Raw genomic sequence first — 16,116 nt, 5'->3', positions numbered from 1 at the left:
ATGTCTCTGATTTCCAACACACAGCCCTCAAAGTACACAGGATGGCTTTGTAACGAATTAATGCAGGCAGGGTGGGATTATGAAATCAGGTTTTGGACCATGTTGGAATAACTCTACAGCTGTGGTATCCTATGAGCTGGAACTCAAGCACATTCACAGCTCAACACTGAGTCAACTGGATGGGTGATCCCAGCTGACTGACCAGAGCTTCCACTTGAGCTGTGGTTGATTTTCACTGCAGATAAATCACACACAGACACAGAGCAATGACTGCATGAAAACTCAGAGTACTATTTCAAAAGCCATGGCTTCCCATTGAGCAGAGAAAACCTTACACCTACAGCAACAAGAACCACGGATCTGCTCAGGGAGAACAGCAGAGAGGCAGAGAATGATTCCACCTCACAGAAATTCCCACTGTGAGATTTAATGTGAGAGGTGTTTTGCATTCCTGACCACTTCACAACACAATTTGATATTACAAGGACAGGACAAGTGCAGGGCAGACAGAACACCCACCTCTTCTAAGCTGTGGAGCGAAGAAGCAGAAACTGCTCGAGATGCGAGTGGATGAAATGGCTCCTGACCGACTGCGTGCTGATGATTCTGGATTTGTATAAAAGGGCTTTGCTGCGACCTGTGGGGCAGTGGAGGTATTCCATAGTGAAAGCCCTGCCCCAGGAGGTGATTCTGCTGCAGGTTAGCATAAGTCCAGGACCCATCAGGTTGCAGGTATTTCAAGGGAGACGGGGTTATGTGTTCGGATGGCATTGAGAAAGGGGGGTTGTACATTTGGGGTAAATGCTGCTGAAATGCTGGGTTAGTGGGCAGTTCAATGTCTCTGCTGTTCTCAGTGAAGTTGGGGAAGTGGTTGGAGTTGCAGGAAGGAGAAGGGAGTGCTGGTGGGCTCCGGGGCTGCACTTGTCTGTATTGCAACAGTCTCGACTGGGGGGGCGGCATTTCGGCGCCGTCCCGGCTCTCGCTGGGATCGCGGTGCGACAGCTCCCGGAGCAAGTCCTGGAATCTGCACCAACACAAGAAATGCAGCAAGGAAAAAGAAAAAAAAAGAAGTTTTGCTGAAATCTCGCTCTTTTTGAGGTGCAGAAAACTCAGAGAACAGAACACTGAATTTAAGTATTCTCATCTTTGCACTTACTGACCCTAACTTCAAAGGATGTGACTGAGCAATCAGAAATTAGGCGCAAGAGGATTAACTGGATGAAATACCCACCTGAATCATCTCAAAGTTTTAATAACTCTTGAGATTTCCTTTCCAGTCAGAAGAATCAATTTTTTGTCATCTCTTAAGAGACAACTAAAGGTAAGGATTTCCTGCTTTACTACACAAAGTAAAAAGTTCACATAGTTAAAGACAATTTTAACCCCTTTCAAGGCAAAAGCCAGAACAATCAGGGACTCCCCTCACTTGCACAATATTTTTCTAAACTTCTTCAAAAGGTCAATTCAATTCAGCACTTCAAAGAGTCGACTAAGAGGTCATTTAGATGCTTTACCATGGCTATAACAAACCAGATGGAAAAGAAAGCATAGTGGGAGATGACAGTAAACAGAGGCAATTTAAAAATCCAGCCTTTACAATATACATGATTAAAGTTGATGACCACTGGAACCATTTTTCTTTTCATGTTCAACAGCTTCCTTTCTTGCCCCCTAAAGTTCCATCTCAAATACAACATTTTTTTTAAAATCTGCTTTTAAAGCAAAGGCTTTTTGTAAAGGAAGAAAAGTTCAGGTTTCACTGGGGAGCAGTGTTTAGGGAGGGGCTGCTTTGTTTCTTTTCCAGCACACAAATCTCAGACTGCTACTTCAAATTGAAGAATTTACAACTTAAATAGGCCTTAACTACACTCAGACACCTCTTTCATATAAACACAAGGTTGTTACTCTCTATCCATTCCTCATTCCATAAATACAGCACTGAAAAGCTCCATAAAAATATTTTTCCACTACAGCTTTACTACCCAATATACTAACAGAATAAAGCATAACACATAATAAAAGCATAGTTGTAAGTCAGCCTGCCAACTATTTTAACCTTCATAATAACAGCAGCAAAAAGCAATACCTTTAAGTGCCTTGTACTTGATCACAGTGTTACAGATAGGTGCCCACTGCTCAATTTTACACAAGCTCTGATGACTCAGTAAACAAATACCTTGAATATGTTGCCTCTGTTTCATCTTCTGTATTACTGGCAAGTTTCCAGTTTGCCCTAACTTGCTGCTGTTGATGTAATCCAATTGGTTGCTGAGGAAGATGTGGTAGATGAGGATGGTGATGGTGTTGATATGGAATAGTGCCTTGACTGAGATAGGCATTATGTTCATTCCATTGCTGTAACCTGGCTTGTTGTTGCTGCCTTATTGTTTCCAAAGCTACATTTCCATGCATACGATCTATAAAAATAGTTTTAAAAAAAAATTTTATCTAATGCCCCTTTTTAAAGATCTTTATGTCAGAAAAAAAAAAAAAAAAAAAAAATACTTTTTATACAGTTTATTCCAGGGTCTATTATACACTAACTGCATTGCAGTGCATAACCTGGTTATTTAAATCAAATGGAAAATCATATAAACATGAATCTTCTAATAAAGTGCTGAATATTCAAACATGCCTCAAGCAGCAAATTATGCTCAATGACATTACTTATGGAAACTAACCCAACAATGACCCAATTCAGAGCAATATGCCTGAAAAAGGTAAATACCTCCTTCATATTCACTTCAATGTAGTTATAATTGCACACTCTGAATTTAAATAAAGAAAAGTCACCTACCTAAAGTGTCCCCTAAGGGCATTCCTGATGGATTCTCTTCAATGAAGTTGTTCAAGTGGGTTGGCAGAACTGGGGTGTGCTGTGCAATAGGCCTCAAATGATTATTGACTTCTTGTAACAGAGGTGGGGGGTGTTGCTCTGAAATCACAGCATCTACAGCAGGAGAATGTGGTCGGTGGGGAATGGGATTATTAAAAAAGGACTGGCTGGGGCCTGCCTGGAAAGCAGGGGAAAGCTGCGAAGGTGGTGGAGGCTGCTGATTCAAGTGATTATGCTGCTGAACTACCTGGCTCTGCTGGGGTGGCATTTGGTTGGGCTGTTCAGGCAAGTGATTTTGCTGTTGGCTTAAGAGGTTTTGCTGCTGCTGCTGCTGCTGCTGCAGAGGGTAGGGCTGCCTCGGGATCTGGGAGAGGTGCTGGAAGTGGCGGCTGGGAACTGCGAACTGGGAGTGGGGCGGGGTCAGGTGCAGGTTCAGCTGCCTGGGGGTGGGGTTGTCTTTGCGATGGAATTTAGCATTGGGGTAACCCACACTGGAACGGGACTCTGGGCTTCTCTGCTGAGGGGTTGCTTCTAAATCAACCTGCAAAAGGAGAGTAAAAAGTTTTGAGAATTTGCATTTAAAAATTTGAAATAAAGACATTTCGGTTTGACTAAATGAATGAATGACTAAACGTAATGATTAAGTTCATTAAGAGACGGTATGAAATAACAAACAAAAAAAAAATACCCAAACACCCAAAAAATAAACAAATGAACCAAACCAGATATCCAGACAAGGGAAACCCACCTGCTTGGATTCCAGAGGTTTCTTCTCAGGTGTTCGAATTTTATTGATTTCAGGTCCAGCAGTGTTTTCACTTTTACCTAAAAATATTTACAAAATTATTTCATTTCCATAGGAAAATTATTTTTTGGGGATTTTTCTTCCCTCAGACACCAGAAAATTGACTTATTAGTAAGGCATTTACAGCACCACAGACATTTAGTATCATCTACCTAAATAACACTTTCCCTTTAATCTCTACACTTTGTTCATTAATAACCACTAAGTAGTTCTTCCAACTTAATTGCAAATAACATCAGCAGTACTGTGGAAGGGAGATGGAACAATTACACCCTCAACAGCCCTTCCCACCTCCCATTCCTTCTGAATCTCACAATATCCCAGTTATTCTATTTGTCATGGCAAATCCCAGGTTATTTCCCCCATCTGTGGATGCCTTGCCATTTCAAGCAGATACTCCCCCCAAAGCAGAGCAGCTTGCAGAGCCATCCCAAGCACTGACCATTTCGAGTTTGTTCGTGCTGCTCCTTGTCCTGGTGTGGGAGCTGCTGCTGTCCTATGCTAACGGGGGAGTGGTGGCCCAGGCCGTAGGGGATCGGGGACCCTCGCCCGTGTGCCTGTAACAGGTTCATGTTATATGCCATGGCTGCTTGGTGAGTAATGAGGCGAGGGTCGACTGCAAACCTACCCTGATACCCCGTCCATGGTACCTGTGTGGTAAACAAACACTAAAATTAAAATTTAAATTAAAAATTTAAAAAAAGGAGAGAGATGTGATCTGTTAAGGTACATTAAATTAAAGGCAGTGATAACAGGCATGCTGGTATTAGGTCAGTGACAAGTGTTTTTCAAGCACCAGATGACCTGACACACTTACACACAACTACAGCTGCTGCTGGGAGGGGAGAGCTCTAAGGGCAGGCAAAACAAGGGCACAGATCTTTGAGGAGAACCTTGGGCAAAAATTTTTCTATCAAAACCCATTCTTGTTTCAGTGGTTTCAAAATTCAGAGAGAAAAGACTGATTGACAAGTTGTAGTTTAATAAATTTCAGATTAAACCCTTCTCTATTAAATAGAAATGGTGAAATTCAAGCAAATCCAAAGCCCTTTCTCCTGGTAGCTACAAGACACTGGTCTGTGGCTCAGAGGGGACAAAGACAGGAGCCTCAAAGGTGAGGAGCAGACCTTGCAGCACCCAGTGCTGGGATTCTGGGTCACAGCAGGAGGGGCTGTGCCCCCCTCTGCACCCCCAGGACACTCAGTGAAGCTCCCAGGACCATTGGTGGAACCCAGAGAGTGCCCACAGGGAATCACACTCCAAAGTGTCTGTGCTACAGGACATGTGTACTGCAGAGCCAAAGCAAAATCCACCTCCTGAAAGCAGCTACAAAGTCAGGATTTTTTACAATGGATTCAAGTTTATTCCTGAAAGGAATGCTAAGGAAGGCAGCTCTGCATCAAATGAGTTCAAACTCGTCCTGTAGGGAATTTATTAAAAGAAGGGAAATCTATGAACAAGAGGAGAGTGCAGGGAGTCATCCCCAACACTGAGGATGCCAAAGCATCCTTCAGTGATAGCAGCACACACCTCCTCCAGCTTTTACCTTGGCTATGAAAACTGCATTAAACAAAGACATCATTTTATCTTCCACCAACATAAACACATTTTACTTCAGTCCCTGCTTCTTTCAAGTGTAACAACTTTCATCCAATCCTTTTTTAAAATTACTATTTGCCCTTGAAATGTGCACTTTGAACTTCAGCTTTAGGCTACTATTGCATCTGTACAACCCCAAATCGCCTCCAAGCTTCTTTTCAAAAGCAGCAGTCTCATTAGTACCTCAGTCCTCCCACTTAATTATTTAAAAATCCATCCTCAGGGAAGGTGAGTTCAAAATACTTGTTTTTATTACATTTCTTTTGATTGGAAACACATAAAAAATATATTAACCTTGGAACAATAAGACAGAGTTTTTAAATTACCTTGGTTTGATATTAATATAATGTGAGCAAGCATGACAAAGATACAGCTGCTGGCCTTCTCATTGCATTTAAATTTATCCATCAAATGCAGATTTCTAGTAAGCTTGGAAAAAGGAAAATTCCTTGGCCTAGCAAAGAAAACCAATTTACAGCTGCCAGCTGATCTAAGACACAAAACTGAAACTACAGCAAGTCCCCTGTTCAGCATCCATAACCCAAATTACAACAGAGGACTCATAATTATTGGGAAAAACCAAATTAGCTGTATTCCAACATTTAGCATTATGAATGGAATTAAAGACATCTGCATGTGTGGGTTCCACATCCTTGCCACGGTCCTCAGGAGCTGTGTACAACACACACATGCTACTCCACAAGCTTCTGCAGCCTTTGTTCTTTCCTTGCATTTTCCTCCTGGAATACATTGACTGTGAAGGGTAAAAATAAAGCAGAGACTGCTTCTTTAATGTGTGCAAATTTTGGTGGGACAGTTTTATTTGTAATCCAAAATTCCATGCATAAATGTAGCCTAAAAGACCTGCTTAGAGATCTTCATTCTGTTCCCAAATGTCATTAAGGGAAGGGATTGGAGAGGAAACTGGTTCACTATAAGGTTCTGGAAGGGAAAAACATCCCATTATGCTTATTTTTCTTATCACTTCACTTCAGACACCTTGCACTGCAGACATCCAAAACTTGTAATTTAGGCTGTGTGATGTCAATAAAGAGAAACAAACTTGGTGTGAATCACTGAGGTTGCTCCAATGATTAAGAACTGAACCAGGCAAATAATTCAGAGGCAGGTGTCTCAAGTCAGATGAGACAGATTCCACTGGTGTGCCTAAAACACACAAATTACATGAACATGAAATTGCTTTTAGCCTGCCTGGAGTTATTTGGGGGAGCAAAGCTTTCAGGTCTTTATTTTCTGGTTGTCCTCTGCACTGCCACTCCTAAAGCCAGCAAAGCCCAAGAGATTGGGAGTGCTGAAAAAAACCTGCAAGAAATTCACTATCTGATTTTGCCATACATTTATGTGCACACAATAACTGAGGTGGGGAGGGGGGAGAAACAGAAAATGAATTCTTACAGGCAAAGGCACAGACATGACCATGTTTCCTCCATAGACAGCAGGTACATATAGAATACTTGTCCCAGTGTGTGGATCTATCCTTTGAACAGGACTTGGAGATTTCCCCAGATTGGGGTGAGGTCCCAGAGGAGGAGGGGGAGGAGTATATGCTCGGATAGGATTTCCAATTAGAACAGAAGGATTGGGCTGAACTGAAAATAAAGATAAAAATAAAAGATATATACATACCAAAAAAAAGAAGATTGATACACAAAAACAACATGACCATTTCTTTGTTTTTTCATCCTAACAGTATCTATTTTGATAAAGTAAGCATGCAACTCTCTAACAGCACAGGTCTGATACACCAAGAGAAAGCATTAATCAAATCCTGTATTCCATTTCAAAAATTTGAAGAGGCAGAAAACATGAGTTGAGATACAGAGAAACAGGTAGCTGGTAAGTGCATTAATGAAACAATGCCCCAAACCAATTAAATATGCTGACAGTCAGGGTGGCTGTAAGCACTGATCAAAAATTAAAATAACCCTCCTTTCTTTAGCAGGGAAGACAAGCTCTAAACTAATGCTTTTCCAAATTAATAACAAAATTATTCAGCTGTTGCATGCTGTCTTGCAAAGGTATGATCAGTAATATCTGGATGTATGACAGCACAATTTCACTTCAAAGTACCTCAGAAAGCAGTGCATGCAAAATAATGTCCAAACCCTTCTAGTGCAAATACCCTGGTACAGGGCTGTACATGATGAATTTCAAACACAGCTATTTTTTTTAAAGGCCAACAACTGTGTTTGTGCTAAAACTTAAAAATAAGTGCACACAACACCTATAAAGGGTGAGCCTTGGAAATACCAAATGTCCATTTAACAGTCTATGATCTTATTCCCACATGCAAACAACAAGTAAATGGCTTTCAAATAGAGAAGAGACCAGATTCTCAATGTATGTCACACTACTGTCAGCTTCAGTGGGCTCAGGAATTCCCCAGGAACTGCAGAGGCACTCACCAATTCCATCAGGTGGGAAATGGTCATTCTGGTTATGATGATGGACCTTGCCCTTTAAAGGAAAAAAAAAACAATAATAGTGATCTTTGCATTCTTAAACAAACCAAAGCTTTTCATTTCAAGTGAACATGATAATTAAACATAAAACAGGGCTTGAATGGAGTCAGCCCAATACTTTGTTCTTACACATTCAACCATCCAGTTCTACCACCTGCCTATGAATTCACAAAGGTGGACATAAAACACCACTAATTCAATTAACCAGTGGGTCATTACAACTCCCTCTGGGAAAATCCTCTCCAAGGCCTGTTTTCAGATGCAAAGAGATTTACAGCAGATATTTTGAGCTTCCTTTCTCACCATTTTATTTCCCACTGTCCCACATCTTTCAGGAGCAGCACCCAGCACCAATGTAATCCTCATTACTCCTCTGCCACGGCAGCTTCAGTGGAAGCAAAATCCATTTTCTGCTCCAGGCTCCAGCTCAAGAATGCTGGAGACAAAGGAGCTGCCCCCAGTTTTACTCAGATGCTCTCCCTGCCCCATCTCATTTATCAGTTTCTGGGCTGTGGCTCCTCTGTGACTGCTCCCCAAAAAGTGCAATACAGGAGAGTAAAGAACCCCAGTGCTGGGGGTACTATCCTTCCTTGGTGAAACACTAGGAAAGGATTTTAACAGACCTGAGTTATCCCTTCTACTTTTCTCATGAGTTTGCAGCATCAACTAATTAGTTAATATTCATAAACTGTGAGCATGTATTCCATTGCCAGCATGCTCTCAAGTCCTTTGCAGCACAGAAATACTTTACTTAATCTGGACCTAAGTACGTTCAGAAATTTAAAATAAATCTAGAAACGCTTTGATGCTGCAAAACTTTTCTTGCCCAGGAGATAAGTCTAGGCAGTTTTCCAGCACTCTGAGCAAATTAGTCAGGCTACAAAGACAGGTTGTTTGACAATGTTGACTCATGCATAAACCAGATTAAAGAACTGGTCTCCAAATTTTCCTCTCATTTGAAAAATGAATTATGGAAAAATAAAATAATAATTGCTTTTCACTGCAGCACTTAAACAAAGGAAGCCTGTTTATTCAGCAGAGAAAGATTCAATCTAAAAACGTGGAGGAGCTGTAGCCTTAATCACTCATGGCCAGCACAGAGCATTTCTGTATCTGTTACAATGTCAGAGGCAAGCAGCATGTGCAGAGGTCTGACAAAGCTCTGCTCTAACCTGTCAGACCTGGATTTTATAGACGCCACATTTTTCAAACTGAAATACCACTTACTTACATAACTAAGAAAATAATGACCTCAGTTTGTAAGAGGAGCTGTCCTGCTCAACGGCAGCTTCAGTATGTCCCTGGATCAGATTGGTAAATAAAAGTCAACTGGGGCCACCAGGAAGCTGGCAAAGGGAGTTGCTGCCTTTCTTTTTTCTTTTTCTCCTCACAGTTTTGAAGGCTTTACCATTTCATAACAGTCTCTTATGAAACTCAATTGTTGTAATTTCTCAAAGATTTTCACACCAAGGTTCATGTCCCCACCCATCCCCAGGATACCTAAACCCACCCTAGAACTGATGGTGACTGACAACACTGGAGCACAAATACACTCAGTTTCCTCTAAAAACTGGCTCCACCTTTGGAATATAAAAATCCACATTACATAAAGGCTCTCAGAGGAAGCCCAGACCAAGATTTAGGTGAGTGCAGGCAGTTAACAGCCTTGTCATTCCTTGGATCCCCCTTCAGCCAACAAACAGGAGTAGAGGGAGTTCTCCAGAGATTTATCCTGACCTGTGATCCTCCCTGACTGCAGGAAATCTCTGGGGTGATGCTGCACCCTGATTTAAGTGCCTGAACCCAGACCAAAAGCTGGCAGGCAGCGAGTGGGAGGTAGGAAAGTTGTAAACTCAGAGCTTAATTCGCTGTATGTGAACTACCCCAAGGGAAACTCTGAATTCTGGAAATTTTCCCTTTCCACATCATCACCTTCAATAAAGGCTGTCCCCATGCAGCTCCAGCCCTCCTTCCACTGCCACGCCTGGCCAAGCCACAGGAACAGGGGACAAGGCACTCACAGCTCCATGCTGCCTGCTGGCCTCTCAGACAAGACTCAAACATTTTCCCTTCTTTAAAATCTAAACAGCAAAGGGTTTTTAATGCCCCTACATAAATCCAGGAGCAATTCTGCTGAATAAGAAGTGCTGCTTGTACAAAACCACTTTTCAGCACATGTGAAAGGCAAGCCCTGACTTGCACAATGTCCATAAACTCACCACAAAACACAACTGAAAACTGTTCTTAATTTTCTCTGCTACAAAATTTTCCCACCAGCATTAGGTTTTAATCCTTCATTTTTAATGTTAAATACTGTGCTTAGGATGTCTAAAATAAGCAAAACCAACCATCTGCATTTAAAACTTGAGCAAAGGGAAATGATCCCAGCTGTATTCTCAGAGTATTTGATTATTACCTCTGGTGTTACTGCACACACTCACTACCTATCAGTGGCATTCAGAGGGAAGATTTTATTTAGAATTGTGATACAGGTGGTTCAAACACTTCAGATCTTAAGACGAAAATAAAGTGTTGGCAGTTGGAACAGCACAAGGGCTTAGTTTACCAACAAACTAAAGCAAAATAAACAGAGCTGTCTACTTACAAGACTCTCACTTTCCCCAACACTCACTCCCCTTTTTTTCCTAAATGTACTATACCTGCATTTTCAAGTACTTTTTTTTTTTTATTTAGGAAATTATAAGCATTAATAATGACATTCTATTATTAAGGAAGATACTGAAGAGCTCATGAAAAATGAGAGTGCAGCAGTGGCTTTTAAAGACAATTCTGTAATTTCTGGTTTTCTGTAGGCCCAGTGTTTTGACACATGACTAGAAGCTTTAGAAATCTGGTGTTTGTTTCAGAAAGTAACGCATGCATCTTGATGAAGAAACCAAATGTTCTCCCTTACAAGCTCCCTTTTGGGAAGGACTGCCAAAGGGAAGGCTTTCCTCTTTGTATTAAAAAACCTGTCGTAAAAATTTCATTTCAATGATACAGCCTGGAACAAAAATGCAAAGCTATGGGAAATATGTGCAGTTCTTCCTTCCTGCACATTGAGTCCATCAGAAAGCTGACAACCTGCATTTCAGTTCTATCTCTAAACACAATTTAATTAAATTAATTAACAACCCAAATGATTTTGATATAAACTACAAAGAATTATTAAAACAGAATTCATTACTAATATATCACCCTCCAAGAAAGCTCTAAAATTTAGTGTTGTTCTTTATCATCCTAAGGAAGCTATGTATTTTCATCACTTCTTCACCTGCTCTTATAAAAAGAGCTGATGAAATGACCACTCAGAGGTAATTTTATCTTTCTGTCCTCTTGATGCTAACGAAATCTGGTCTTCTGAAGGACATTATCACTGAGCTAATCTATGCAATAAACCAGTTTACAACATATTTTTAATTACATCAAAAATTATCTTCCATAACTTAAGTCCTTGAATTTTAAATGCGATTTTTAGACCAAACCAAATCCCTTTTGGCCACTATTTAGTTGGCTTATTTTTACTCCTTGTTACTGTTTGTATCAACCTGTTGTTTCTTGGGGTACAGTCAGAGCACAGGGACAGGGACTGGCTCTTGCTCAGAGAGTTTAATCTGGTTTATCTAAATCCTCAATTTCCAGAGCTGAAGTTCTCCAGGGTCACTGCAAAACTGCCAATGAACAGGCCAGAGTGAGCCAAGGTGTGCTGCAGTAAGGAAACAAGGCTTGGACAACCCCAAGCTATATTGCTAAAAACTTTATGATAACACAAGTCTAGAGCTGAGGATCCCTCTGGAATTTGCATTCATATCTGATTGCACTGATGCAATTTTAAAACAAACAGCTTGTTCCATAAACCTTTCATGTTATTTCTGCAGATTCCCTCCCAGCTGCTGACAGAAGGCATCCCCAGAACTCTGTACCTTCGGAGGTGACTGCTGCTGCTTGCTGGGGTTGGCTGAGTGCTGGTGCCGCAGCGCCCGGGGGATGAACTCGGGGGCCAGGGGGTTCAACACGTAGGTTTTCTTTAACTCCAGAGCTTCCAGCTGAGCTTTGATCTGCTCAAAAGTGATGCCATGAAGACTTTCATTCTCGTGGCACAGGGCAATGAACCTTTCCCAGAATTTCCTATGGAAATGATTTTTACAAACAGTGAGGAAGGCTCAATGGCTGATATTAAAATGAAAACAGATTGAATGTAACTGTGGGACACTTTTATTGTTTGTGTGTGCTCATTTTACACACCAATCCATCCCCCCTGAGCCTGCTCCCTGCAGCTGAGCCCCACAGCACAGTGCAGAAGTCCCCAGGTATTCCAAATGCACACACAGCTCTGTCCATGGGCATCAGGTCACAGCCCTGCCTGGGTACCACGTTTGGTATTAATGCCATGGACAGCTCCAACTCAGAACTTCTTCCTAGAAAACCAAGAACAGCAAACTCCATGCTTAAAATTCTGGAATGTATGATTTAAGGCATTTATTGAAGCTCAAATAGTGACAGGAATTACACAGATTCTCAGTCCCAGAAGATGTCAAGAACATTCTCTGAATTTAGGCAGATCCTTCAGGGTAACAAATACCAAAGCTAACAAAAATCAAATACAAAGGGTTTTCAGATATGCCCTCAAAACCACTCTTGTGAAACACTTCAGAGGCATGTGAAAATTAGTATTTTGGGGAGTTTCTAGAGATTCTTTGAGATCCTCTAGTGGAAAACAAACAAAAGCATGAACTTTAGTGCGTGTCAGATTTTTCTATAACATACAGAAGTATTTTTGAGCTAGGAAAACAACCATCAGATGATGCATAACTTGTCTATGAAAATTCTGTTTCCAACTTTTTGGGGGATGGAGGGGTTTTTCAAACCATGTAATAAAAGAACATTCCTCCCTGTCTTCTGCTTTCTCATGATATATCTTTCTACTGCTTTATAAAAGTCTTTTTTTTGTTAACATCCACAGCAGGATCTACACAAAATTTTACACTTATGATTTTTTTTCTTTTTTAACCTCAAAGGAACTTTTTGGGTGAAGTTACTGAAGCTTAAAAGTTATTTAATAAGGTCTGAAGATGTCACTTTAAAAAAAACCCAGCAAACCTGACTGAGCTGTCTCTTTCAAAAATATCAAGGGTAAAGGTGTGCTTGACTATAACTCCTGCTTGTTCACCCTTCAGTAATAAGGTCTGGCCTATCAGCAAGCTCTGTTCTTTCCCCAAAACCTGCAAAATGAGGGATTGCAGCACACTAATTGTACCAGCAGTGTCACATTCTGCTGAGTAGCTGACTTTGTGAGAAAGAACAAATGTCTGTCTTGCAAGAATGCTGTGCTGCCAGTGATGTTTTTAAGAATTCAGAATTGTTTTCCCTAAAAGCCCATTTCTGTTGTGATTTCACAGAGGCAAGAAATGCTCTTTTAAAATTCAGGATGCAAGTTGGCCCTTTTTCTGCATTTTGCTCTAAGGCAAATAGATCTTGCAAGGTTTTAAATGAGAATTAAAAACCAAAATTAAATGCATCACCGGGATGCTTTAATGATGGAATTCCCTCTGATTAATCAATTCAGTCACCAAACTTACTGCCAAGTACCCCAAATCCACTGAGACCCAACCACTTTTGCTGAGAATGCCCCAAGCAGTCTCTCTACACATGGAACACTTGTTCTGGGGTGGAAGAACAGAGAATAAAACCCTGCTGCCTCTGAGTGTGCTCAGGAGTTTAAAGGGGGTGTCTGCCAAAGCAGCTCTGTCTAGTCCAGCTGGAGCACACAGGAATGTAATGATTACCCTGGGCATACTTCACAAAGCTCTCTACAACGATCATTACAGTCCTGACTCATTTTGACAGGTATTAGAATATTTATAAAATTCAAGTACACTCTAAACTTTTTTGAGGTCTGTTTTTCCTAACGAAATGTCACTTCTTTCAGACTTCTCTACTCCTGTTGGACTAAAAAGGAAAAAAAGAACCATCTTCCCAGCAGCCTCCCTGAGCCCCTCCAGCACTATTTTCAAAGAGTGAATGTTCAATTATTCAGTGAAACAAGACAATGGTGTATTAAAGGGAAAGCTTGAGATACATCTTAATAAAGTTTCAGTGCTCCTTGTTTCTTAATTATCTTTCAGTTTTATAATTTGGAGCAGCTCTACATCTATAAACAGCTGCTGGTCTTCAAAATGCAAATCAAATCCTTAACTGCCAGAACTGTAATTTATTTACCACGCTGACAGCCTATATTTTTATTTTATTAAGTTTTTGCACACCCTATTTCAAATACTTTGAAGGAGCACTTGAGAGGCACAGGGGGTCCTTCTCACCAGCTCATTACATAAACCACCCCTTGCCTAAAAAACCCACCCAGGTAAGGGAAAAGTGAATTAAACCCACAACAATTATTTCTCTGTCAGTAAGATGTTAGAAGCCATTTAAAGCAGATCACTGCATTCATGTACAGACACTCCTGACATGGCCCCAGCAGGGAAGTGGTGAAATTCAGGTTATATTTCATAAATACAGTAAACAAAGGTTTGAATTGCATTTGGCTTTTTCAACTGTGATCTTTCAAAACCACATCCCTTCTCAAGACAGCAGCAGAAGCACTGCTCAGGAAAGTAGAACACAACATAGATATAACGACTAACATGTATTTTTAGCTTTATTTTAATAATGTAATCAGTGCACTGTTTCCTCTCTTGGAGAATAAGCTGCAGGGTTTATCTCTGATCACCTCAAAATTTCAGCTCTTCCATCGAAAAAACCCTTTGAAGAACAAGAACTTGGAACCTCTAACATATCATTAAGTGTTTACATATCTCAGCATTTTTCACATTTCTTCATTTAGGTCTATAAAATGTAAATCCACTCAAATCTTAACAAGTTTTTTTTAATGTCATGAAGACCTACCAAAACACAAATAATGTTTTTTGAGTCTTCTACCATCCTACGACTGCCATAACATTCAAATCACAATTTTAAACTCCAAATTATGCATTACCTTTATTTGTATATAAAATTGTAATGGGTATACAAAAAAACCCTACTAGAAAGTAAAATCAAGCATGTTCAATTGTTAAGTGAAAATTTGAGCAATTATAAATATATGAAAGGACAGTTTGTCCATGGCCAGGTGTAGGTATTTCACATTTTTCCTTGTTATATATGTTGACAACCCTCACTTTCCTAAATCCACCAGTCACAGATAAAGACATTTTCCAGTACCTTTAGCCCTGATTAACCAAGGAACATAGAGAAAGTACCTGCATCTTCCAATGGAACATAAAGCAATAGGATCTCCAACCACAGCTACTAAGGATTGTGCTCTTGTAATGGCAGTGTTGAGAAGTTTGTAATTAGACAGAAAACCATAATCCAAGTCTTCTGTTGAATCCTCCAGTAACTGCTCTTTCCTTTTAATTGGAGTTTGCTTATGTTTGCATGTGTGCCGTGTTCGTACTGTGCTGAGGAACAAAACTCTGAACTGTTTTCCTAAAATGAAACAAAAAACATCTCTGAGATAATTGTTGCTATTTCTGCTCCTACCACGGCCAGACCACTGCCCTTGCCAGCCAGATTTCACACCTAGATGTTCTGAACTCATAGCTACCCTTCACATGAAGAGCTTTATGCAAGAATAATAAGATTTAAAATTTTTAAAAGATGCACTATAAATAGCATATTCCATTACAAGAATATTTCCTCTTTAAAAAACTTACTTTTTCACCTTGATATTAATCACTCCTGAACTTTCTGAAATGTTAATTATCTTTACAGCATTGCCTATGAGTCAATAACAAATCTTGAATTTATTTATTCTACCTTAAAAATAAATTCTGGACATTCTTGATTCATATTTTTAAATTTCTCAAATGCATTAATATCCACCATGAAAAAACAGAGCAAACCACTCACTGTCACTCAGTTACTTTATCATCTGCCTTTGTTTATTACTGACTAGAAGTGCAACCTAGCAACAGGCTATGCCTACACAAAATCCTTGTTATCAATGTGATTTCAGGAAGAAACACCTAAATTTTTAGACTCCTTGCAGTTTATTCCACAGATGGAAAAGAAATCAGTAAAGATTCCACAGATGGAAAAGATAATCAGTAAAACATTTTGAGGCTAAAGCTCTGTTCCATTCGTATTTGGAACTCTAAAACCAATCAGGTTGTTAAAAATGTTAAAATTCTGTTAAAAACCTATTGGTTTCCACAATTTTTACTCAACTTATTTTTTAAGCAAGGCTGAACTTAATTCTGAGAAAAGAAAAAGATATCTTTTTGAGAAAAGATAAATCTCACATCCACTGAGATAAATGAGATCAATCTCACATCTCACATCCACGAGTTTACGCTCAATGCTGGAGCAACATCTGTACCACAGCTCTCCTTTTG

At 40.1% G+C, this 16,116-nt stretch overlaps 1 protein-coding gene across 8 annotated transcripts in view; it reads right to left on the bottom strand.

The window, feature by feature from the left end:
* Positions 1 to 16,116, bottom strand: part of HELZ (helicase with zinc finger) — an 85,566-nt gene that overhangs the window by 7,267 nt on the left and 62,183 nt on the right. For all 8 annotated transcript variants that reach the window (XM_030962236.1, XM_030962239.1, XM_030962238.1 and 5 more), the window contains 9 exons: positions 14,980 to 15,208; positions 11,647 to 11,851; positions 7,667 to 7,718; positions 6,657 to 6,850; positions 4,084 to 4,291; positions 3,585 to 3,661; positions 2,798 to 3,377; positions 2,177 to 2,417; positions 520 to 1,024 (listed from right to left, as the gene is read on the bottom strand). In XM_030962236.1, the coding sequence (XP_030818096.1) occupies positions 520 to 1,024; positions 2,177 to 2,417; positions 2,798 to 3,377; positions 3,585 to 3,661; positions 4,084 to 4,291; positions 6,657 to 6,850; positions 7,667 to 7,718; positions 11,647 to 11,851; positions 14,980 to 15,208 (2,291 nt within the window). The remainder of the gene's footprint in view (positions 1 to 519; positions 1,025 to 2,176; positions 2,418 to 2,797; positions 3,378 to 3,584; positions 3,662 to 4,083; positions 4,292 to 6,656; positions 6,851 to 7,666; positions 7,719 to 11,646; positions 11,852 to 14,979; positions 15,209 to 16,116) is intronic.

Source organism: Camarhynchus parvulus, chromosome 18 (assembly GCF_901933205.1).
Source record: "Camarhynchus parvulus chromosome 18, STF_HiC, whole genome shotgun sequence".
Classification (NCBI taxonomy): Eukaryota; Metazoa; Chordata; class Aves; order Passeriformes; family Thraupidae; genus Camarhynchus; species Camarhynchus parvulus.
This window is presented reverse-complemented; position numbering and strand designations above follow the sequence as displayed.